At 51.4% G+C, this 26,825-nt stretch overlaps 1 protein-coding gene across 1 annotated transcript in view; it reads right to left on the reverse strand.

Annotated features, from left to right (window-relative positions):
• LOC144717480 (homeobox protein MSX-2-like) overlaps positions 1-13,952 on the reverse strand; it is a 28,943-nt gene extending 14,991 nt beyond the window's left edge. The window contains exons 1-2 of the mRNA XM_078592849.1: positions 13,898-13,952; positions 10,979-11,302 (exon numbers count right to left, since the gene is read on the reverse strand). Coding sequence (XP_078448975.1) covers positions 10,979-11,302; positions 13,898-13,952 — 379 coding nt within the window. The remainder of the gene's footprint in view (positions 1-10,978; positions 11,303-13,897) is intronic.
• Positions 13,953-26,825: the final 12,873 nt, after the last annotated feature.

The following is a 26,825-nucleotide window of genomic DNA, read 5'->3' on the forward strand; positions in this document are numbered from 1 at the left end:
CATGCTCATCGGAGGCGCCGGGGTGATTCACCGCTCGTGACGACTTCGTGCAGTGGAGAGTCTCGGAGGGGAATTTACAACTTCAGTGTCAAAAGAACGCGCATATACTGGGAACAGTATAGATGTAACTGTACATGTACGTGGTGTGTTTATGTTTAAATATGAGGAACGGCAATGTAGTGGTTACCGCACTGTGCCGAGTTCAATTCGCACTCACGACTGATATTTGAACCGGTTTTGGGCGTCCCCTAGGTCGACTCAGCCTTAAATGAGCACTTCGTTGCGGGGTGCAGTTCCCATGAGCGTAGTCCAGTGACGGCCTTCAGCGGTGTTCGCGATCGGCACTTGCCCCAACATGGAGGCAATACAAGGGGTGTATCTGTATATATATATCTGTGTGTGTGTACACATGGCTACATATATGTACGTCTGTGAATGTATAATATTCTACATTATTTATATGTTTCAGAATTTGTGCAACTTTCTTCAAAGTGAACAGAGTTCTCATTTCACACGTGCGTTCTCTCGCTGTGAGTTGCGCTGTGAGGGTTCAATGAGAGACACCGATGCAGTGGCAAGATCAAATCGCACGACTCGCCGCGGACACACAATGTTACGGGTCAAGTAAAGATCATTTGTCCATGCATGTGAAACACATTTTGGTTGTTTATTTCTGTGAAAAAGTCATTTAGTTGAAACAATGTTGACAATGAGATAAAACTGAGAAATGTATTTCCTCTTGCAATAAAAACATGCTGCATTCGTTCTCTGCGTCCTAAATAAAATAAAATACAATTTAGCTGTTCCTCTGGGAGTATTTAAACTCTCCAAAGCTGTGGTTCGTCTCATCCTCACAGTATCCAACCACCACCAGACGTCTCAACTCCACCCTCACCCACTCACTCACAAACTCAGCTACTCACACCCACCCGCACTCACGACTCAGCCACTCACACGCACTGCTACCCCCCCCCCACCCAGGTCATCTCTCTTCTCTCTCTGCTTCCTCTCTCGCATCGCTCTACTCTGGGATCCCCTTTCCTATCGCCCCCCCCCCAAAAAAAAACCTCTTATAATTCAACTTTTATTCCAGAAATGTGTCACACTGTTATCTCTTACAACTTTAACGATGCTTTTGTTGCTGGTCGTATGACGTGTTGGGCCTTTGGGCCCTGCACTAACGCAACGGTGTTTCAAATGAACCCCACAACTCGATGAAACGCGTTCTCTGGCAGCAGACATTGGGGACGCAGCGACAGCGAAACAAACCGAGGTGACATTTAGACAGTCACACTTGCAGTCAGCTCGCCGAAATCCACCGTTTCTGGTAATATCCCCTCAGATCAGAGCGAGAATGCAGAGAGAGTGGATGACTGAACGTTGGAGGTCGCACTTATACTGTGGAGTCGTGAACACGAGGATTTGAATGAAGTTGACACGTGGAAGAATGGAGACTAAGAGTCTCCACGAACAGGTCTTGTAACAAATTATTCACCAATCAAGATCTGAAGTTTTCGTGACTGCAATGATTCATACTCTTTGGTTCTTTCGGTGAAGTCACGTGGGTAGAAAATAAAATATTAAATTAATTAAATTACGACGTTTGGGAAGCAACACAAGCGTCCGTCATCAGGTGGGAAAGCCGCCACAGCAAGAAACAACAAACATCAAAAACAATTCGCTTCTTGCTGTGGCGGCTTTCTCACCTGATGACGGACGCTTGTGTTGCTTCCGAAACGTCGTGATTTAATTTATTTAATATTTTATTTTATACCTACGTGACTTTACCGAAAGAACCAAAGAGAATAAATTATTCACCGCTAGCAGACTTGGCTCGTTTTGACGGATGTCGCGTCTCACTCCACGGTGGCGAATTACTCGGTTCATTGATGATGCTGCGACTCTGGTTAAACTCAGAATGGATCGTTGGCAGGTTAGCATGTTTATGTCGTGCCGGCACAGATGTTCCTTCAAAGGGCTCCACGTTTAGCAAGCATAGAGAAGGGAGGGCATGACTATGGCCGAGGAGACAATTACCTTGGTATTGAGCGATAGGCTCGGTCGCTTGCACATGGCGTTACGCAACTGATGAAAAGAAAACGCCGCTCGACCCATTCCAAATGATACCTCCGCTTCCAATCCGGAGTGCACTGCCCAAGTATGGGAGCTCCTCCACTCTCTCAAACAACTGCTCCCTTACTCGTGGAGAGTTAAGGGGGTGGGGTGTTTGATGATTTTTTTTTTACAAAAATCAACCCGACCCGGCCACTGAAACCACCAACTCGGCACTCTCTTCTCTCCAGCACTGGGCATCGATGTGGTTTCAGACCAGCGCAGTTCTGCACAGACGCCATATTCTCTGTCCGTCTGCTAGAGCAGAGGTCTAAGACATTTCGACAAGACCTACATCTCTTCTCGACTGACCTGCTCAAGGCCTATGATACCATCAACAGGCCAGTGATCTGCGTTACTCTTCATGCTTTCGGGGTCCCTTCCCCTCTGGTTACAATCGTTAAGGACCATTATGATGGTGGGCAGGCTAGGGTCAAGCTGCGTGCCCCAGTCAGCGGCGTTCTCTCTCTGCTCACCTGGCAATGCGACAGGGATGGCCAACTCTGTTATGTATTCTGAGAAGGAGATGGAGACTCTTGTGCTGAGCCTGGAGCTTGCTACTAAGAGGTGGGTGATACCATCAGCTCTACCACAACCAAGCACCTGCGTGAGTCAATGTCATCACACATTCCACCCGTGCAACTCCCCACGAGTGACGGAGCAGTTGTGGAGACAATGGATACGTTCCCTTACCTGGGCAGTGTGCTTATGAGCAGCTCCAGTTCGGCAGCGAATATCTCACGTATCCATGCTTGTGAAACGAGGATCCCTCTGAAGGAACATCTCCACCAGTTTGAAACATTCCGGCTGCCTACGGTCCATCCATTGTGTGTAGCACGCATGCCCAGCCATTGCATGCCCAAGCAGTTTCTGTTTGACAGGATAGAGCGGGCGAAACGGACGCGGCACGGGCTAGAGATGGGCTGATGGAATACAAAAAGAATGTCGATCTGATTTGACGATGGCTGATACAAGCCGTGTAAAGATCGGCCTCTATAGAAGAGGCTCGTGAAGGACGCTACTGGGCAGTTAGAAGCAGTCGCCCTCCAACAACGGAGGGCAGAGGAGCGACGCTCATATCAACGAGCCATGGCACCTGGGTCTGTCTCGTAACCTCCTCTCAGCAAGCTTTCGACACTCCACGTGCCCTCAAAGTGCACCTGGCCTGGCACAAGCGTCGTGGTAACGTCACCGCTACTTAATGACGAATTGCGGCTGTTGTTGTTGTTGTCGTCGGGGTGATGCGTTTGCGCCGACACGGGATACAACTGGAAGTAGCGGTAGCCACCACCACGCCAGGCCGCCTTGATCTCCACAATGCTAATGTTTACATATCACACCAGGTACTCATTTAAGGGGTAGTCGACCTGGTTAAGGCCCACTTGCTACTAATGTTGGACGGAGCTGCGAATCGAGCGCACGTCAGGCAGTTCGTAGGGCAGGGCACAAAACACTGCACCACCGCTCCCTACAGCGTCACACGTGGATACGCGGAAATTAGCAACGCAGGTTGTCAATAATGGGCCTCGACATGAATCTCAAGATGAGTTCAGGGTCACTCTTCGTGTCGTCCATATCGCTCTTCTGTCGCTACTGCCATGACTGACTGTCCCCGTGTTCCCGTGTGGAGGACCCGGTCTACCACCGTCGTCTCGTCCAAACTCACTCCACCACCGCCCACTCGCTAGCTCACTCACTTCACTCGCCATGTCACACTGTGGTTGAACATTGTATCATGAGACGACCAAGGGGGCGTCGTAGGAGGAGCTGGAGGGGGGGGCTGCGTGGAGTCTGGCCTGATGGAGAGCCGAGTGTCACGCGCGGGAGGGAGCGGGGGGGGCGATGAGAGACGCCGTGAAACCCGAGCGACGCCGGCGCGGGGCCTCCAACCCGACCCGCCCCCTCGACGCGACTCCGGGACACCGAGAAGGAGAGGCCGCGTGTGCGTGTGCAGTGTCGAGGAGGGGTGCACATGTGTGTGTACGGGGAGTGTGGGCGAAGTGGTTAGCGCACTGCGCAACGAATCCGGCGACCCGAGTTAGATTTATGTCGACGTCCAATGACAGTGGCGAGTATTTGACACGGTACTGGGCATCCCGTACGTTGACTTAGATTGAAATGAGTACCTGGTGCGGTGTGCAAACAAAAACATTCGTGGGATAAATGCGGCTGAGCGTAGTGTTGGCCCCACCATCCCTTCGTGCGCCGTGCAGATCTTAATGTGTGCTCGCTAACACTATGAGATCTCTTTTACCAGTGGCAAAATATAATGGTAGGTTTTTACCCTTTTAACTGGTACATATAAAGGTGTCAGTTTTGTACCAGTTAAAAGGGTAAAAACCTACCATTATGTGCTCGCTAACATAACTTGTCCCAATAATCTGTGTAGGCTATACGGGCGATCTTTGTATGTGTACTTGGACTCATGGAAGCCCTCATTGTGAAGCGACGACCCCGCTCCAGGGTGCCCCCTCGCGCATCACAACGCCCAGGCCCCCCACCCGCGCGCTGGGCCCCTCCCCCAATGTCACGCTCCACACGCAATCAACCTTCTGATTAGCCTCCAGCCAATGGCAAGGCTGGGATGAGACAATAGTTGACCGCCACCTGCATTGTGCGCGAGGACGAGTTGAGGCTGCGCGCACGTGCGGTGCATGAGGTTTTACTCAACACGTCAGGCGGCCAGCAACGAACAGCACTGTCAGAGTTGTACTCGATTAACGTTAGCACGTCTCTTGAATTGACAAAGGTTATTATGAGACACGGGGGGACAGGGAGGATAGAATGGAATTCCATCGTCAAAGAGAAGCATTGCGAGGGGATCAGCAGACACAAGCGTTGCGACCTGCAGTCAGGGCCTTCCATAGGGGGGTGCGGGGCTGGGGCAATTCACACTGAGTGCCGCCCCCCCCCCCCCCCCGAGGTACTGCATCTGACTCCGTGACGTCCAAGTGCAGGGCCCTCCAAAGCGGTTGCCCCAATCCACCGTCCACCGTACCCTGCCTGCAGTGTGTGGCGAGTGGGCCAGTGTATGAGTCGTTGTGACCTGCAGTGTTCTGGTTGAACACAGTGTGGATAGGACTACACAGTCAGTGTCTACTTGTGTGTACGTACATTGAACATGTTTTGCACCGTACGTAGCCTATCCTGCCAATCGAAGGTGAAGGAATTAAGGAGTGCACGGGAAAGGCAACCATGGTAGTTGCGATAGAAGAGTGATACGAAGGCGATTGTTTGGACGTGACACCACAGTCCCAGACTCAGCCAGCGTGAAAGGTCGAACCACACGGACCCCTCCTGCACTTCCACAACCATCTCACTGATGTCACCACGCCAGCTATGGCCAGCGACGTCACCCCCCCCCCCCCCCCATAGACCTCGCCACGCGACCAGGAGGATCAACATCTTGGAGGAATCCAATGAGCTATGAAGCTCTTTGTACACACGTCCAGTCGGGTAACAATAACCAACAAGCACGCAGACATGTCGCCTCCTTCCCACCTCCGAGTGTCACGGTTGGCTACGTACGGTGCGACATAAGTTCAACTACATACATCTGTCTCTCCACATGTACAATACAATTATTGTTTTACACGTCCCATCGGCCACACGAACTTATGGGGTGCATCATTTCAACTCAAGAACAACTCAGAACCGATTCAATATTCATTGTCCCATCAGCAGTCAGGCTCCCTGGCGGGTGATCGGCGAGATCTCTCTCTGAGATGGAGGTGCTCGCTCGACGCAAAACTGTACAACAACGAAAACCACTAATTCGTCTAGTTGTGGCAAATATAAGTAACGGGATTATCTTGATTTGAAGCTTTCGTGACCTCAGGAATCCATACTCTTTGGTTCTTTCGGTAAAGTCACGTGGGTAAAAAACAAAAATAGATCACGACGTTTCGATCGCAACACAAGCAACCGTCATCAGGTGTGAAACAAACGAGTCCTCGGCTGTGTTTGTCTCACACCTGAAGACGGTTGCTTGTGTTGCGATCAAAACGTCGTGATCTATTGTTTTTTCTACCTACGTGACTTACCGAAAGAACCAAAGAGTAATGGAATTATGAGGCAATTGGCTTCCTTCACGTAGATAAGGGCGGCGTCACAGATAGAAGCAGTCGCTGTGCAGACGCAGTTTGTTTTTGTATGTACGCAGTGACCGAGCACAGTTCCAAAGGCCCAACCCGTCAAGCGGCCAGAAACAAGCAGCACTCTCAGAGTTGTCATCGCCACGAGTCGACGCGCTTCTTGAATGGATCCCGCAGTGGGGGGTTTGAGAAACTTGCTCCATTGTTTCAGCTGCCGCGCCGGGAGATGGGATCGAAGCGGCGAGCTCTGGATCGCAAGTGTCGTGTTCTACCCATACAGTAGTAGTAGTAGCACGTGCTGTGTGTGTGGTCGTGTGTGGAGTGTACGTGGTGTGCCTGACAGCGCGCAGGACAACGTGGAGGTACGAGCACTGGTACAACGTGTTGCGCGTCACGGCATGGGGCGTCATATCTAGTACGGGGTCATGTGCACCATGGTGCGATGATAGTGAACAATGCAACGTGGATATTGTTGAATGACGCGTGGAGCGGTGGCCGTGCAGTGCTGAGCGCATTGCGCCACGAACCCGGCGAGCTCAACGTCCATTTCTGGCCACACTTTCAGTCGCGCACAGGCGCGACACGCTCGCTCACGTGACCATTCCCTTTGTTCGTCTGTGTCGGGTGGTGAAGGTCTCACGACATGAATTTGGCCACATCCTTAGGTGGCCTAAAATAGCTGATTAAATATTACATTCGCTATGAAACGCCATAAATGTATATTTGCCTTGTTATGATGCGGAATAATGCGTAGAATGCGCGGGCTCGTGTGGAGTGCGCGCGCCATATTGTATCGCTAGTGCCTGCTACTGAGCAAAATCGCGGTGTGCAGATCCATGTCGCATGAAACTCCGACTCTGGCCGATGTCTACCACGCTCAACACTCGATATGTATATACCACATTCACACGTCTATTAACTACAGCGTTCTGCGGTGTAACAAAGAGATGGTCCACATGGTGTAATATACAAGACGAGAGCAAGACGGGAGGAGCACGCGCAGGTGAACGACATCGTCCACTCCGCGAGGAGGCGCGGGGGGGGGGGGCAGCAGGACGCGTCGCGGCCACAAAGGACGGGACGCGTCCGAGAGGTGCCTGGCCACCGAGGAGATGGAGCGATGGGATCAGTTGATGTGCAAGTGCTGGAGGGAGATTCGCATCAAAGAGCATGAGAGGTGGTGAAGGCTTCGGGAGGCCTTCATCCAGCAGTCGACTGACCATGGCTGATGACGAAGTCATACAGCAGCACGCCGCTTCACTCTCGTAATCAGTTACCCGAGTAATTGTTTTGATCTTGATTTAATTGTTTTGAGACCAACACCACACCCCTCCGCCTTTGTTTCCCTAGCGGGTATGTTTACTCAAGGTAAACATACCCGCTGAGTAGACCTAGGGGAGGTCCAGGACCAACTTAGATCATCATCACTGATATTGACCGTGAGCCGGGATTGAATTCGGCTCGTCGGGTTCGTCGCCCAGTGCGCAAACCAAAAACACGCCACCGCTCATAACTATATATATATACACACACTCACTGATACGCATACACAGTCATGCACACATTGACACAGATACTCGTCGACATAGGATACACATATATACCTACACATACACACAGCTCGGCTTGCCGTTACTATATACATATATACATTATTGTCTTCGTCTTGTTATTATCGCTGATGCTATTATGTTTGTCAATTCACAAAATAAACATGGTTCCAAAGTGGGCATTGTTCCTAAGTTGCTGAAACCCCCCCGGGTCGCGCAGTAATCGCAACTTGCGTGCGGGGTTTCCTCGGATCGCACGCGAGCCGCTTTGTGGGGAAGTGACCAGGGGTTGTCCTATGGATAGATTCGCCCCCGCCATAGGAATGTGGAATTTACACCACGGGCTCTGCAGGGCTGTAAACGGGAGATGAGCACCAATGCCTCAATGCTCATTTGAGCATCAGGAGCGCGCTCCGCCTTGAATGCACATCGTCACAATAATTGTGACCCTGTGCCGCATGTCCAGTGGCGCTTTCTTCAAGGTATCTCACATCGTCTCGCGTCTCATTTCACCCACCCGAAGGAACCCCCAAGGGGCAGCTATCCCTGTGCTGCACAAGGTGACTGAGTAGCGGCGTTCACGTGGACTGTCGTCTGCAGGTCGAGGACGTGACGTGGCGCGCGCAGTGTGTTGCCTGCGTGACATTACCGGTGCGACGCAGTGATGAGCGTCGCGTGTCGCGTGTAAAGTTGTAACCCGCGTCGCGTGTCGCGTGTAAAGTTGTATCCCGCGTTGTGTGTCGCGTGTAAAGTTGTAACCCGCGTCGCGTGTCGCGTGTAAAGTTGTAACCCGCGTCGCGTGTCGCGTGTAAAGTTGTAACCCGCGTCGCGTGTCGCGTGTAAAGTTGTAACCCGGATTAGGAGAGCCACATCGAACACAGCGGGTCTTTACCTATGAACGTTGGGTAGTTCACCGGCATTGCTACAACCAAGCCTGACTGCTGATGAAACACCGCATGTCGAGCCAATCCAGAGTAGTGCTTGTGATGAAACAATGCTACTGAAATTGTGCACTCCAGGAAGGCCGTGTGGCTGACGGGATGTGTTTTAAGTAAATGTTTATGTTGTATGTAGAAGGAGAGAAATGGGAAGGAGGCGAATTGCCTGCACAGTTGTTTGTTCTTCCTCGCGCTCTTGAGAGCGACGCGACTGAGGCGTTCCCGTCGGATCTCCCAAACACCTCGCGAACAGAGTTCAAGGTCATCATCAAGAGGTCATCCCAAGCAATGCAGTTGATGCCACCGCTTCATGCCGCCTAATAGATTCCTGCAGATTTTGCAAAATCTTCTTTTACCGACCCCGGAGTGAGGGATTTAGGAGCTGACTCAGCCTCAGCCGGGAAGTGAACTCGCAGCCTCCCTATTGCGAGCCATTCGCTCTACCACTGAGCCGTAACCTGCGTCTGTTTAATATTTTATATAGTGTAGTGTATACACTACGCTATATGCATACTATATGATACATTATGGTGGTAAACTCCATTAATAAGTGCGTGACTCAGCTGTTGTGAAGCCAACGATTGTCGTCATAGTATTTCTGTACTGCGTCTATCGGGAAGCCTCTTCGCCGCGGTGGGACGCGTGGCCACCGATTGTCCATCGAGAGTCCTCAACCCTTGGGCCCATGTCACGTGAAACGGTAACGGCGCAGCCCTGCAATTGCTTGCTCGCGAAATTGCTGCATCTGTAGCTAACATTGCCCGGTGTGGCGACAAGGCGTTGTGGTATCTTGTGGTATGTCGAATACAGCCCTGAAACAGCGGTGGGAATTCCACTCATTTGACCGAGAGCAGTGAGTCCAAAGGATAAACGCGCTTACAGCCTATAAAATAGATACACGGACAATTCGTCCCATTCCTAAACCTGTCCCTCCACACACAAAATATTAGTTTAACACATCCTATCAGCCACGCGGCAGTCTTTCTGAGTAACTCAATTCAGCAGCAAAACTCTGGACCGGTTTCGACATTCATGGTCTCATCAGCATTGTCAAGCTTGCATCGTCAAGCTTGCTTGACGATGCTGATGACCTACTAGATGTTATACTTCGGGAGGTGGCGAGTTCAACTCCTGGTCGTGGCGGTGGTTTACTCAGCATATCATCCCTCCGGGTTCGATGAAAAACATATACAGTACCACTTTGTGGACAAGTCAACAGTGGTGGTCCTCGTGGATATACTCGCCCCGTTATCGTATCGTGGAATTTCCACCACTGGCTGAGGTCCATAAAAGGGAGATGAACACCGATGCCTCGATGCTCAGTTGAGCAACAAATCACTCTGACTGTTGACTTTGACGACCGTGAACGTGGACTCCCTTTGACTATCTCGTCTGTGCGCACCTTGACTCGGGGTGGGGAGGGCGGATTACTCCGTTTACTGGCGATGGAGATGTCTTTGCTAAGGACGCGGATTTAAGCAATGTGGACATTTGAGATGCCCCCCGCGAGTGAAACCAAACAGCGGATTATACATCACATATAGTCGCTGTTTCACATAAAAACGGCCACAGCAAGTGTATGACATATACTGATTGACCACGAGTTAATCAGCACGATACCCACAGACGAGGAGAAGTTTCTCAAACGACGCCATGCGTACACATGCACTCACGCCATTAATCCCAGCAGCATGATGTGTTCCACACGAGAGAGACTCGCTGGAACCAATGTTTATCGGCGACCCCCCCCTCTCTCTCTTAGACACCGGTCCTGGTGAGACGCACAACACAGAATTGTCGTTATCGTCGCTGCGGAGAATATAAGAAAAGACGCGTTCTGAACAAATCTGCCTCCTGGACCAGGTTCGCTATTCGGCGTGAGCTCAAAGTGAAGTCACTGAGCCGCTCCTCAGACTTGATGCTCGTACAATGAATTTGCGCTGTAATTAGAATTTACTCCGCATCTTGAGATGAATCTAGATACGTTCAGTAACATTCTAAACGCACACTACCCTTGCTATTTGTCTCACATTAACTCAAGGTGGTTTTGTTTTTGTCACTTTTAACCATTCCCCACCGCCCCTGCGTGATGCTGTTTGGACATAGCTTTTGTATAAAATGAAATCTGGCAGTTCACCAGCATTGCTTTAAAGCAAACCTGACCCTGCTGATGAGATACTCAATGCCGAAACCGGCCCAGGGTGTGCTCGTATCCAATGCCGCTGCAATTCTGCACGGACGAGGCAGATCGTCTGCGTATCTGCTCTACTTCTGCTGCACTCACTTGGTGGAGACGAGAACTTCGATGGCGGGCCCCAGGGGCCGTTGTCTCTCTGAGTCTCTGCGGCTGTCGGACTCTCAGTGTCTCCAGCGTCAGCGCCACCGCCTTTGATGGTGGAGATGTCTTGCTCCGTCTCACGCTCCGTCTCACGCTCCCTCTCACGCTCTCGAAGGTCCGACATTAACGCGTCCACGCTGAAGGCCAAACGCGGCGCCACCGTCCCCTGCTGCTGCTGCTGCTGTGGGGTCCCCTCCTTCATTCTCTCCATGCCGAGCGTGGCGCCGACTCGCACGCCTTGGACAGCGGGAGACCCCGGCTCGCCCGAAGCTCCTCCGAGCGCAGCGGCCCAAGGGGTGGCGGCCCCTCTCCGCCGCCTCTCCCCTCGCGCCCGGCGATGGGACCGGGGAGATCGTCGATTTACGTCGCTGCGGTTATCGCTCACTTTTTAAACGCATGCGTGCCCGTGACCGGCCCTTTAAAAGAGGCCGCGTCCCGATATGAATAAATAATTACGGCGAGACGACAGAAGAGACGACACGCTAATTGCTCAGCGAGATGCGATGGAAAAGCTCTCGTTATCTCTCAGCCCTTCGAGGTCTTCACGACCCTCACAAGAACCACAGCTGCGGCGCAGCGGCAGCGATGAAGGCGAGCGCGTTACCCACGGAGCGCGTTTGCCGGAGTTGCTCGCTAATGGTGGCGACACGCGCGTGTGGCGATGTCCGTGTGCCTCCCCCTCCATCATCTCCCTCCGCGCTCGCACCCCACCCATCGCCCCCCCCCCCCAGTCTCCGCAAGCCCCGGTGCCAGGAGAGCGCCTCCGCCCTCGCCAAGGCCACTCCCCGTCACGCAAAGGGCGCCGTTCAACCCCCTTCTTTCTACCCCGCTCCCTCCCTCCCTCCCCGCAGGGCGCCCGTGTTCTCACGCGTGCGCGGGGAGTCCCGTCGACTCCGCCTCCTCCTTCCCTCTCCGTCCCTCCTCCCGCTCGCCCCCACAGCCCCTCCCCTCGGTGTGACTGAGCGCTGACCGTGCCAGCGTCTCGCGCTCCTTGTGACCAACTTTCATTTGTGTGCGGATTTTAACGAAAAGCGCATAGCTGCCATTCCTGCGTGACACTTGCATAATGTAGACACTGTACGTGTGTGCGCGTACCCGGCGGGCTGAGCACCGCCACGTGTGCGAGCATGTGTGTGTATCAGTGCGTGTGCGTGTGTGTCTAAGTGCGTGTTTCAGTGCGTTTGTGTGTCGCTCTGCACGTGCGTGTGTGCCGGTGTGTGTGTGTCGCTGTGTGTGTCGCTGTGTGCGTGTGCGGTAAGCTGCGGCGCAGTGGTTAGCACGCTGCGCTACAAACTCCACAACGCGAGTTCGATTCCTGGCCACGGCTAACATCATTGACGAGTGAGATCTGCACCGGTCATGGGCCTTCGCGAGGTCGACTCACCTTCAATTAGAACCGAGCACACACCACTCGATCGTGAGCCCTGCTGGTCTCTTCATAGGTGGTCGCTAACAGGACATGCCCCAACAGCCTGCGTAGGCTACACGAGAGAAGAATACACGAGGGATCTTTGTATGTGTTTGTGACAATATTTCAGTCCGTTGCACATATATATATGTGTGTGTGTGCGGATATGTGAGAGAGTCTATTGTCCGTGTGTGTGCTTGTGTGGGTACGGAGTGCAGTGGTGCACCGGTTAGCGCGCTGCTCTACGAACCCCGCCACCTGGGTTCAATTCCTAGCCACGGCTAACATCAGATGTGTATCTACACATCAGATGTGTGTCTACACATCAGATGTGTGTCTACACGCCTCAAACAGGGAGACAAATGCGGCAGGGGTGGTTCTGGCCACATCACTTTTTCGTGCGCCGTCAGGATCTTCAAACGTGATCGCGAACAGCACTTGCCCCAAAGCATGTGGTATGTATTGTGGATGTCTGCGTTAAATTAGTGTTTGTGAGCAATGAGTATTATCTTGACATGTACCTATCTCTCCTTGGTCATGAATAGTGTGCGGAAAGACAACAACATGCTGGAGTATTATGAGAGCATTAAGATAGCGTGACCCTTGTATAACATTTCTCTTTTGTCGCTGAAGTCGCTCGTGCCTGGAAGATCGGGACACGCGACCTCGTGCTGGAGGAATCGTCTCCCTCGCGTCGCTTCGTGCCTCCGCTCCTCGGCTGTTGTTCTGAAGACGTTCGCTGTGACGACCGTGGAGCCGCCGCCCCCGCTGCGTTAATTTGGCCAACAGCTCAGATGCACTGAAGCGACCGTGGAGATGGTAAGTCCAGAAGTATTTGTACTCGTGTTTTACACATCCCATCCACCACATCGACCCGTCTGTGAACACGTAATTTAAATATGCTTTGGTGCAACACAAACAAACATCTGGAACGGTTCAGACATTCAAGCAAGCCTGACTGCTGATGAGACACTTAATTCTGAAACCGATCCAGAGTTTGCCTTCATTGAACCAATGGTGCTGAAAGTATTCACTCCCAGAAAGAAGACGGGCGGCTGATGGAATGTGTTAAAACATAGTACTATTACGTGGAGGGACAGATGTGTGAGGGAGACACATTGTCTGCTTATTAATTCGTTTTTTTGATAATCTCCAGACAAGGCTGTGCTTTGGCTGCAGGCTCTTCTCTCGGCTGGTAGGAGCTCGCCTCTCCCGTGCCGCCGACGAAGGCGACACGCGGCATGCGGCAGCGCTGTTGTCGGAGACACCACGCCTGGTGAGTGAGTGTCCATGCAATCTGCTCGTGAGTTAAAGTTTCAGGTTGATGTTCTTCAACCAGGTGAGCACTCAGGAAACCAGAATTTCAGCCACTCCAACCGCATCATCAGATCGTACATCTTCCACCTCAGGGCCCGTTGTCACTGACGTCCACTCGTTACCACCCGAATCGCCGACACCTTCGCCTGCAGCGTCGTCTCGCCCCGACGACTGCAACTCCTTCCCTTGGTCCATCCCCACCGAGTAACCTCAAGAAACTCCGACGGCCGAGAAAAACATCTCGCTCGCGCCTCTTGTCCTCAGCTCCTCCTCCCACCTCCCCCATCTGGACTCTCCATCGCCAGCAGCAGAGCCGCCTGCCAGAGCCCCTGCTGCCTGAGCCTCGGCCCATCCCGTCGTCTCCCTCTCGCTCTCTGCGCTCACTGTAGAACTCCCTGCAGCAGGAGCAGGGCCACTCCCTGCACCAGGGAGCAGGGGGGCCACAGTCGCAGCCGCTTCTCCGCGGCAGGCCCCGCCGTGTAGAACGCAGCCATCGTCCCCGCTGCCGCCGCCGCTGCCGCCGCCGCCACTCGCAGCGGCAGCGCTCCCTCCGCTCGGCCTCTCGGCGTCCCGTGGCTGCTGCGAGCGACACTGCGCTTGGCTCCGCGCCTCGGTCACGGTCACTTACGTCCGTGAAGTGTTACATTTGCAAGAATAATATTATTTTCTCAGTTGTAAGCGTTAAGTTGTTAATATTTGCTACTCGGTCGCTGCCAATGGGAAATTGTTCTTGGATCAACTCAAAGCGGTTTCATTTATTCAAATCAAACAAAACATTTAAATTCACATCGGTTTCATTAAAATGCGGGGTTTGACCGAGCCGCTAAGACAATCTCTCTCTCTGTTCTAAACATCATCTATGTTATATATATATGAAGGCCTTTTCCCGAAACGTCGCCTATCATACCGTATTTGTTTATCTTTTGTAAGGGCCAATGTCACCGATGCCGGTATTGACAGGATGTGTGATTATGGGCCACTGCCAGTATCACAATGACATGGCCTGAAGATGACCATTTCCCGAACCGTTAACGTTCTGTCTGTTATAAGACAATGGAGATGACGGGGGTAGTGGTGTGAGCGGTTTTTGTGATGACACCGCGGACACGATACGAGCGGTAACACAATGCGCAGGGCGGAGCGAGAGGAACACAACGCGCCCAAAAACTCATTGTAGCTACAGCCCAGAATGTGTGCCAGGCTGTCATCCGCGAGTCTGTACACTTGGTTAATGATTCTATGTATATATATGATTTTATAAACGATGTAACGCATGCATCTATATTCATGCAATGCTCTAGAATCACGGCCTGCCACTGATCACCGGCACGCTCGCGATGAGCTCTCGCCTCGTCACGGCTGTCGCGGCGTCGTCCGTCTCGTTCACACTCTTCGGTGCACGCGACATCGCGAATCATCGATTGTCACCCGCACGACGAGACGCGGCTAATGCGAATAGATTGCGAATAGAATAGAATTGAATAGATTGCCCGATGATCAAAGTACCCGGTCTACCACACACTGACTGTCATCGCATCCACACGGTGATCAACCACCACACTACAGGTCGCAACAACACACTGACCACTCACCCACTCACCAATCCACCCACCCACTCACCACTCGGCAGGTCACCCACTTCTCTATCGACGTCTTCACTCGCACTGCCCCATTCTGGAATGGTCTCCGATCGTCTCTCTCCCCAAACCTCTCGCGACAACAACAACAACAATAACCTCGCTCTGTTCAACAAACGCGTTGACGCTTTACAATTACAGCTTTGATAACAATTGATGTTTGCTGCTGGCTTTGGGCCTGTGCTCAGCCACCGGGTTTCACAATATCTCTGCGGAGCGGACACATACGATGCACGTGTGCACAATGTACGTGTACAATGTACGGGACACGTGTGCACTATGTACGTGTACAATGTACGGGACACGTGTGCACTATGTATGGGATCCCACAAGAGTACAATGTCAGGGACCTCGCATGTGTTGCTTAAACGCGAACAATACATCTGATAACTTCATGTAACTTCGCACCTCCGATGAGCTCGGTTGGCTACGTACAGTGCGAAAGAAGTTCAACATACATACATGTGTATTGTATTTAATTTCCAATATGAAGCATTACGGGGGCGATTTGGAAATTCTGTAAAATGATACAAAATTACCAATTATTATCACAAACACATTACCTCGCAAGAGTACATCGTGAAATGGGAAGGGTAATTGATATTTTATTATTCTGATTTTTAGATCGAATCGTTGGTCGATGAAATGCGTTTGTATTCCAAGGCAGTGTTCACTATTAACGTCGTGTTTTTTATATTTTTGTTCATTTGGCTGATCAACTATGATTATGTGATTTCCTTGTTTGTTTTTATAAATCACTAGCTTAAATACCTGGCGTTGCCCTGGCCAACAAAAATATTTCAAAACTACTCTTACAAATCTAACAGCAGTGCGTACCAACTGTGGTGGTACCTGCTATGATTACAGCAGTGCATACCGACTGTGGTGGTACTTGCTATCACTACAGTAGTACATGCTGACTCTATAGCAGTATTTATGGACTCTATAGCACAAAGTAGTCACCTGACAGAGTGGCGTGGCGAGGCCGAGTCCCGTGCAGAGCCTCCGGCCTCGCCTAGATTGTCCAGCCGGCCGAGGTGGCACCTTGGCAAGCTGGGGCTGGGCTGCTGATCCCCCCCCCATCCACGATCTCCCCGGCCGCTCTGCAGTAATATCTACGGCCTGTAGTGGTAGCATCTAGCGACTGTGTATCGTAGTAACTGCAGCATCGGGGTGGGGGGGACATCACACATTGAAGATTTAAGCTCAGCGTTTAGAGTATTTTTAAAGCATTTTTAACGCTAAAGAAAATGCCCCCCCCCCACCAAAGGCCCGTGAGTTGGTATGGTCGTGCACGCGTCATAAATAAATAAAGGGATCGCGCAAAAAAATCGCACTAAATCGCTAATTAAACGTGTTACAAGTTGACGGATGTGAGAAAGGAATAGCGCTTGCTCACGGCGGGGCTTACGGCGTGGTACCTGGCTATTAATATTCTACGTCAACCCCACCGTTGAAGAGCCAAATCCTTCGCAAGCGCGCGAACACACATAAAGCCACAAACCGACAGACAATTTTTGACTTTTATATATATATACAATTATTCAATCGTTATAAAAAATATCAAATCTAATTATGAAATCGATACTAGTAGTCTTATCTGCTCGTATACATACAACCGATCTACGAGATAAGAGAGCGATGCCCTCTTCACGTTCACACGGATCACACACACAGCCATTCAGCCGCACACCCTTCTGGCAGTGCGTAATGTCAGCAGCATTGTTGCAAGACAGCCACATCCGTCAGCAGATGAGTCAGGCTTGCTCAAGTCAAGACTGTCGAACTGTTGATCTTGCAGGCAAGGACCCTCATAACGATACGGAGTCCTCGTTTGACTTGTCTTGAAAACAACACCCATATCCATGGACAGGAAAAATCTCACCTCCACATTAAGACAGAGACCCGCCTCCCGTACAGCCTTAGCAGACTGTTGGGGCAAGTGCTATTAGCGAGCACCTATGAAGGCTGGCACAGCACACAAGGGGGTGGGTGGCCAGCACCACGCCTTTGTCTCCCCAGTGGCGATGTTTACACATCGCGCCAGGTACTAATTTAAGACTGAGTCGACCTGGGAGAGGCCCAGGACCGGTTCGGACAATCGTCACTGGTGTTGGCCGTGAGCGGGAATCGAATGCGGGTCGCCAGGTTCGAAGCGCAGCGTAGCGCTAACCACTACACTACCAGCCTCCACACCGACACAAAGCAAACACGTAATGACACGTATACACACATTTTTAAAGCATTGTCTTACGCAATATAATATATCTTATACACAAGTATATGTATGCACGTGTATTGTTGAACTTCTTTCGCACCGTACGTAGCTAACCGCGCTAATCGGAGGTGCGGGGGAAGGACAACTAACTAAGCACAAAAAGTAGCTCTCAATAAATAAATAAAAAACATCCCTCTAAAGGTGTATAATACATATATTTAAACAATTAATATCGCAGCCAGTCGAGCAATTATAGGAATTTAGTACGATCGTAAGTCGCGTTTCGGCTGCGGCAGTCGACGGGTCGGGCATGCCCTCCCTGCCTGCGGTGAACTCAGCTCCTCATGTTCTACAGGGCTTAGGTCTCGATTTCTCTCCCAAATACAGCCGAGTCTGCTTATTAGTTTATGTGATTTGTTACACGGCTGATCCCGTTCAGCCAGTTCCCCGGCTGTTTGACACGGGGAATCCGTGGTGTGCACAGCAGCAACAAAACAAAGACGAAAGATCGACATCGAAGACAAGGAGGACGAGGTCCTTAAGGAATATTGCAAAACTAATGAACGAGGTGTTAACGGTACTAAGCGAAACACACGGGAACAGAAAACACTGCGAATATAATGAGAGCAAGAGGCGCCGGAAGAGTAGAAGGCGCAGGTGTTTTGGTTTAATAGCGGCGAGGGGAGTGGAGGGACGGAACCAAGCTATGGACATCCAGCTGAGTCTCTCGCTTTGCGCTGAAGTTCACTGACTTCAGTCACAGGGCAGGCGCTGCCAAGAGTTCATAGTGCACATTGCTGTGGCTCGCACTGTCACTCACGAGCTCCACCATCATCGGTTCACCAAGTGACTCGCCTGCCGTGGAGTGTGACGCTAAAGCGGGTGCAAAGCGGAAGACCCCGTGACTTATTACTGAAGTTAGAGCCTTGCTCAATGAAGGCATCCCGTTGCTATTCGATCAAATGTTTTTTGTTGACGATATTTCACCACAATGGTCGCTGCGGGTTGATTAAGGGGGAGGCATAGGACTGGTTCTGATATCGCTCGACGCTGATGTGAGCCGTGACAGGGACTCCATCTCAGACTCTCTGCTTCTTTCGGTGGAGTCACGTATAGGTAGAAACAATCATCGTAGATCACGACGTTTCGATCGCAACAGATACGGCAGGAGGACTGCAGACATACGTCAGCAGCAGCAGTCCTGCTGCTCTGTCTGTTCCACCTGATGACGGGCGCTTGTGCTGTGACCCACGTGACTTTACCGAAAGAAGCAGAGTGTGGATTCCTGCAGTCACGACAGCTTCAAATCAACACTGAGTCCATCTCAGGTGAAGGTTCATGACGCAGTGCGCTAACCACTGCGCCACCGCTCTTGGTGCCACGCTTCGGCATAACGCCCGTCTAAGCTCGGTGCCGATCACAAATGCGATATAAACGGTAGTGCAGCGGTTAGCGCGCTGCGCTATGAACCCGAGTTCGATGCCCGTTCACGGCCAACACCAGCGACGATTATCTGAACCGGCCTTCAGCCTCTCCTAGGTCGACTCAGCCTTAAAATAAATACCTGTTACGGAGCGTAAACATCAGCACTGTGAAGACAACGGCGACCGGGCGTGATGTTGGCCACCGCTCACCTCGCATGCCGTGGCAACCTTCATCGGTGGCAGCCTTCATCGGTGGCAGCCTTCATCGGTGGCAGCCTTCATCAGTGGCAGCCTTCATCAGTGGCAGCCTTCATCAGTGGCAGCCTTCATCATCAGTAACAGCCTTCATCGGTGGCAGCCTTCATCAGTGGCAGCCTTTATCAGTAACAGCCTTCATCGATGGCAGCCTTCATCATCAGTAACAGCCTTCATCAGTGGCAGCCTTCATCGGTGGCAGCCTTCATCGGTGGCAGCCTTCATCATCAGTAACAGCCTTTATCGGTGGCAGCCTTCATCGGTGGCAGCCTTCATCAGTGGCAGCCTTCATCATCAGTAACAGCCTTCATCGGTGGCAGCCTTCATCAGTGGCAGCCTTCATCGGTGGCAGCCTTCATCAGTGGCAGCCTTCATCAGTGGCAGCCTTCATCGGTGGCAGCCTTCATCAGTGGCAGCCTTCATCGGTGGCAGCCTTCATCAGTGGCAGCCTTCATCAGTGGCAGCCTTCATCGGTGGCAGCCTTCATCAGTAACAGCCTTCATCGGTGGCAGCCTTCATCGGTGGCAGCCTTCATCGGTGGCAGCCTTCATCGGTGGCAGCCTTCATCAGTGGCAGCCTTCATCATCAGTAACAGCCTTCATCGGTGGCAGCCTTCATCAGTGGCAGCCTTCATCATCAGTAACAGCCTTCATCAGTGGCAGCCTTCATCAGTGGCAGCCTTCATCATCAGTAACAGCCTTCATCAGTGGCAGCCTTCATCAGTGGCAGCCTTCATCAGTGGCAGCCTTCATCAGTGGCAGCCTTCATCGGTGGCAGCCTTCATCAGTGGCAGCCTTCATCGGTGGCAGCCTTCATCATCAGTAACAGCCTTCATCGGTGGCAGCCTTCATCAGTGGCAGCCTTCATCAGTGGCAGCCTTCATCGGTGGCAGCCTTCATCATCAGTAACAACCTTCATCGGTGGCAGCCTTCATCAGTGGCAGCCTTCATCAGTGGCAGCCTTCATCAGTGGCAGCCTTCATCAGTGGCAGCCTTCATCATCAGTAACAGCCTTCATCGGTGGCAGCCTTCATCGGTGGCAGCCTTCATCAGTGGCAGCCTTCATCAGTGGCAGCCTTCATCAGTGGCAGCCTTCATCAGTGGCAGCCTTCATCATCAGTAACAGCCTTCATCGGTGGCAGCCTTCATCGGTGGCAGCCTTCATCAGTGGCAGCCTTCATCAGTGGCAGCCTTCATCAGTGGCAGCCTTCATCAGTGGCAGCCTTCATCATCAGTAACAGCCTTCATCGGTGGCAGCCTTCATCGGTGGCAGCCTTCATCAGTAACAGCCTTCATCGGTGGCAGCCTTCATCAGTGGCAGCCTTCATCGGTGGCAGCCTTCATCATCAGTAACAGCCTTCATCGGTGGCAGCCTTCATCAGTGGCAGCCTTCATCGGTGGGAGCCTTCATCAGTGGCAGCCTTCATCAGTGGCAGCCTTCATCAGTAACAGCCTTCATCAGTGGCAGCCTTCATCAGTGGCAGCCTTCATCAGTAACAGCCTTCATCGGTGGCAGCCTTCATCAGTGCCAGCCTTCATCAGTGCCGCCACTCGCTAACACTATTTGACCCGGCAGCTTGGAAGTGATGCACGGGGGGTCTTTGTTTTGGATCCTCGACGCAACTCGCACGGGAGTAATACAGGACGCATATGTGTGTGAACAGAAACATACCATCCACCCAATCGGTTTATTGTGAATTCAGATATCATGAACAAATTACGGATAATTATCAATAGACGGTAAGATTGTTGTGGAATGGGGTACACGGCACCTGTAATGCAGATCACGATTATACAGCGACGAATACAACTTGAACTTACTCTGAAATGACCGTAATGTGTTCGTATTGTATAGAGGGAGGTGGAACGTTGTTTTGTATAGACTATGAGGAATGGAGGTTGTTGGTGGTGGTTGTGATTGTTGTTGTTGATGGCTGTGGTTGTTGTTGGTTGTGGTTGTTGTTGTTGGTGGTTGTTGTTGGTTGTTGGCTGTGCCTGTGCACCGCTGGCAAACACAGCAGCATCACAAAACATTCGCCTCCTCCTTATATACAGTAAAAAATACTCTCATCTGTGTGTGTGGAGGGAGCGATATGGGAATGTGTACATTAAACTACGACTGCTATTACTAAAGTATAAGCACGGTTTACGAATTATTCAAAGTAGTGTATTAATTGGCACTGTTAGTTTGTATATGGAATGTTTCACGCTGTGTGTTATTTATATATTTGATCATTCCTCAAGTCTATATATGCTTCCCTATTTCTGATAGGCGATGGCGAGGCGCCTCGTGCTCCAGTCAACGGGAGACGTCCCTCGTCTCGGCTGCCCACGGCAGACGAACACCGACTGCGATTCGAACAGTCGGGGCCAAGTGCTGTGAGCGAGCAGCTGTCACGCCCGACCGCCTTCGTCTCCCCGACGGCCGCACGCCGCACCAGGGACTCGTGAACGGTTCACCCAGTGACGGCTCAGGACCGGTTCAGATATTCGTCACCGATGTCGGTCGTGAGCTGTAATCGAACTGCACTTCCTACCACGTACACACACAGATACACATGAACACGTACACACACATACACATGAACACGTACACACAGATGCACATGAACACGTACACACACATACACATGAACACGTACACACACATACACATGAACACGTACACACACATACACATGAACACGTACACACACATACACATGAACACGTACACACACATACACATGAACACGTACACACACATACACATGAACACGTACACACAGATGCACATGAACACGTACACACAGATGCACATGAACACGTACACACACATACACATGAACACGTACACACACATACACATGAACACGTACACACACAGATACACATGAACACGTACACACAGATGCACATGAACACGTACACACAGATGCACATGAACACGTACACACACATACACATGAACACGTACACACACATACACATGAACACGTACACACACATACACATGAACACGTACACACACATACACATGAACACGTACACACAGATACACATGAACACGTACACACACATACACATGAACACGTACACACACATACACATGAACACGTACACACACATACACATGAACACGTACACACACATACACATGAACACGTACACACACATACACATGAACACGTACACACAGATGCACATGAGCACGTACACACAGATACACATGAACACGTACACACACATACACATGAACACGTACACACACATACACATGAACACGTACACACACATACACATGAACACGTACACACAGATGCACATGAACACGTACACACACATACACATGAACACGTACACACACATACACATGAACACGTACACACACATACACATGAACACGTACACACACATACACATGAACACGTACACACACATACACATGAACACGTACACACACATACACATGAACACGTACACACACATACACATGAACACGTACACACAGATGCACATGAGCACGTACACACAGATACACATGAACACGTACACACAGATGCACATGAACACGTACACACACATACACATGAACACGTACACACACATACACATGAACACGTACACACAGATGCACATGAACACGTACACACACATACACATGAACACGTACACACAGATGCACATGAACACGTACACACAGATACACATGAACACGTACACACACATACACATGAACACGTACACACACATACACATGAACACGTACACACACATACACATGAACACGTACACACAGATGCACATGAACACGTACACACAGATGCACATGAACACGTACACACACATACACATGAACACGTACACACAGATGCACATGAGCACGTACACACACACATACACATGAACACGTACACACAGATGCACATGAACACGTAGACTCGCACAGGATCGGAATCGCGTGTCTCGATGTCGCCGCCGCCGCCGCCGCCTCTGTGATGCGGGTGCCGCAGTTCCGTGGCCCGTGGGGGGCCCCGTGCCGCTTTCTGTGGCCACGGCGCCTCCTGCTGCTGCTGTTGCTGCTGCTGTTGCTGCTGCTCCTGCTGCTGATGTTGCTCTTGCTGCTGCTGCTGCTGCTCCTGTTGCTCTTGCTGCTCTTGCTGCTCTTGCTGCTGCTCCTGCTGCTGCTGTTGCTGCTGTTGCTCTTGCTGCTGCTGCTCCTGTTGCTCTTGCTGCTCTTGCTGCTGCTGCTCCTGTTGCTCTTGCTGCTCTTGCTGCTGCTGCTGCTGTTGCTGCTGCTCCTGCTGCTCCTGTTGCTGCTGCTGCTGAATGCGAAGTCCCCGCGCGGGGAGGGATGCCGCCCCCGGCCCCTCACGCCACCGCTGCCTCTCCGCCAGGAAACATCGTCAACATCGTCATCGTCAACATCGTCAACATCATCGTCAACATCGACAACATCATCGTCATCGTCAACATCGTCAACATCGTCGTCAACATCGACAACATCGTCAACATCGACAACATCGTCAACATCATCGTCATCGTTAACATCGTCAACATCATCGTCAACATCGTCAACATCGACAACATCATCGTCAACATCGACAACATCATCGTCATCGTCAACATCGTCAACATCGTCGTCAACATCGACAACATCGTCAACATCGTCAACATCGACAACATCGTCAACATCATCGTCATCGTTAACATCGTCAACATCATCGTCAACATCGTCAACATCGACAACATCATCGTCATCGTCAACATCGTCAACATCGTCGTCAACATCGTCAACATCGACAACATCGTCAACATCGACAACATCATCGTCATCGTCAACATCGTCATCATCGTCATCATCGTCGTCGTCGTCATCGTCGTCATCGTCGACATTCGACAGTGACACTTTTAGTCGCACGACGCAACCACGAGCGTCATTCTGGAGATTATGAGGAACAAAATAGATAACGACTAGAACGCTTCTTTCCCATCGATGTCTCTCCAAATAAAAACACAAACGTCCCTTCTGAGCTCATCGATGTGGGCGACGCTTCTGCGCGGCGTGGAGGATCCCCGGCGCGTGTGTCACACACACACAGACACACGTGTGTCCACACACACACACAGACACGCGTGTGTCACACACAGACACAGCGCGCGAGGCACCAGTGGTGCCATCCAGTGTCCCGCCATCAACAGCGTGGGGCTTGCTGGGCACGCCGCTGAACATCCCCCACCATCTCCAGGTTCCCCTTCACGATGGCCACGGTCGTTGTGTGGTTCGGCGCGTGCAACTCGGACTCCGATCTCGCAGAGAAGATTCTCGCCTATACACTTGATCTTGTCAACTGTATATCGTGAGACCCTCCACCATCCGATGCTTATGATATGGTATCGATTAGCCCTAAAGTGTCACGTGTCCAAGCGCCATACAACGCCCGGGTGGTGCTTGTTCAGCTCGCTCAGCTCTGGGGAGAGAGACATTCCCTCACAGCTGAAATGAGTAAGCCGAACGTTAACTGTGCATAATGATGAAATTGGCTGCACCAAACTCAATATAAAGTTGATATATCGCGTGTAAATATAGCGCAAACAAGCGATTATATTGTGCATTATCATGGATGCATTTGCTGCATATGTGTGTGTGTTAGTATGTTTTTGTCTTTGTGGAGATGTGTTGTATCAGGGAGCGCGGAAATCACGAGCTCTGATTTAACACCGGAGGTCTCACTCTGAATCAGTCATCTTCTTCTCACCAGCTGCGTGCCGCTGTGTGGATGCTACCTGGCATGTCGCTCCACACGAAGCTCCAGGTCTTCTCGACCACAGTTATACATTCTCCTCTACGCTTGCGAAACGTGGAGCCCTTGAAAGGGACATCTGCGCCAGTTTTAAACACTGAGGCTATCCTGCCGACAATGCACGCTGATCTTCTTGGTTCTTTCGGTAAAGTCACGTAGAAGGGAAGTAATAAAATAATAAAATAATAAAAATAAAACATAATAAAACAATTCTCACGACGTTTCGGCCACAGAATTGTTTTATTATGTTTTATTTTTATTATTTTATTACTTCCCTTCTACGTGACTTTACCGAAAGAACCAAGAAGATGAATCCCTGCAGTCACGAAAGCTTTAAATCGAAATGCACGCTGAGTGTAACCAGACGATATTGTGAGGAGCTCACATATCCTTGAAAGATCTGGACACAGTCCCGTCAGTGATTTCCTGCGCCAAGCGAGACCGCGGTGACTGGGTCACGTAGCCCGCATGCCCAGCCACCGCATGCCCAATCCGCTTCTGTTTGGCCGCATAGAGAGGGGGCTAAACGAGCAAGAGAGGTGAGGATTAATGCAGGAGGGTCGTGAAGGACGCTCCTGGGCAGTTAGAGCCAGGAGTCCTCCAGCAACGCTCACAACAACGAGCAGAGCGCCGGGCGCATTAAACGCAGAAAATGTGCACAGTGGGGATCGCAGTTGGTTCCTCTACCAGTCATCTAATAAAGTCAACCCATAGCACCTGGATGTGTCCCGTGACCACCTGGGAGCGGCCGTAAAAAACTCCACGTGGCCTCAACGTGCACCTAGCCTGGTACAGTCGAACGGCGGTTGTTGTTGTATCCAGCGACCGGGCGTGGTGCTGGCCATAACACTGCCTCGTGCGTCGTGTTGACCTAAATAGGTGCTCGCTAACAGCCCTCGCATTTACAGTTCGCACGGCTATACCGGGCGGGCGTCTCTGTGTGTTAGTGGGGACGCAGTGGCGCAGTGATTCGCGCACTGCGCTACGAACTCGACAATCCGAGACCAACTTCTGCTCACGGCCGAGCTCAGTGCCGAATATCTGAACACATCCTCGACACTGGAGATACAAAGGCGGCCGGGAGTGGCGCTGGTCACCCATGACATCGTACGCCTCACCAGTCAACGTAGACCGTAAGGCAGGCCTCCTAAAACTGTGCATATCTACAAACTATACAGACTAGCTTAGTTTGTAGACACCGCCAGGATTAGTTTGTAGAATAAATGTAGATCATCTATAGAGCCCCATTGTTGCATTGATTTACGCTCGCTAACGAAGCAACGACACCAGGAGGCGACGCTGCTTTGTCTGGAAGATGCCATCAAGGGACAGATGCATCATAGAACTGCGGAACTCGTCGAGTTCCCACTTGAGTATCGAGAAGTCCGACTCGACCGCCGTCGTGTTGGCGAGCACCGATGCCAACCCGCCGCTGAAAGCGCGGAGGTTGTCGAAACCACTCGGCAGCACATCCCACGCGTCGTTGAATGTCGTCGTGTTGGTGTGCTTGTTGATGGCGTCGTGAATGATCGTGTCCTCCTTGTAGAGCTTGACCAGTTGGCGATGCTCCTCCTCGACCATGTCGACCTTCACAGCTGACCAGAATTTCGTAACATGCACGCGACGCACTGCCAGCACGTCCTTCACGAACACACCAGGACGCATCTTCACGAGCTGAGCGGGCATCACGGGCGCCGCATCCTGGTCGAGAGCTCGATTGGCGTCGTTACGCTCTGCTTTGACGTCGTTGAG

This window comes from Lampetra planeri, chromosome 4, assembly GCF_965212315.1.
Source record: "Lampetra planeri chromosome 4, kcLamPlan1.2.h2, whole genome shotgun sequence".
Lineage (NCBI taxonomy): Eukaryota > Metazoa > Chordata > Hyperoartia > Petromyzontiformes > Petromyzontidae > Lampetra > Lampetra planeri.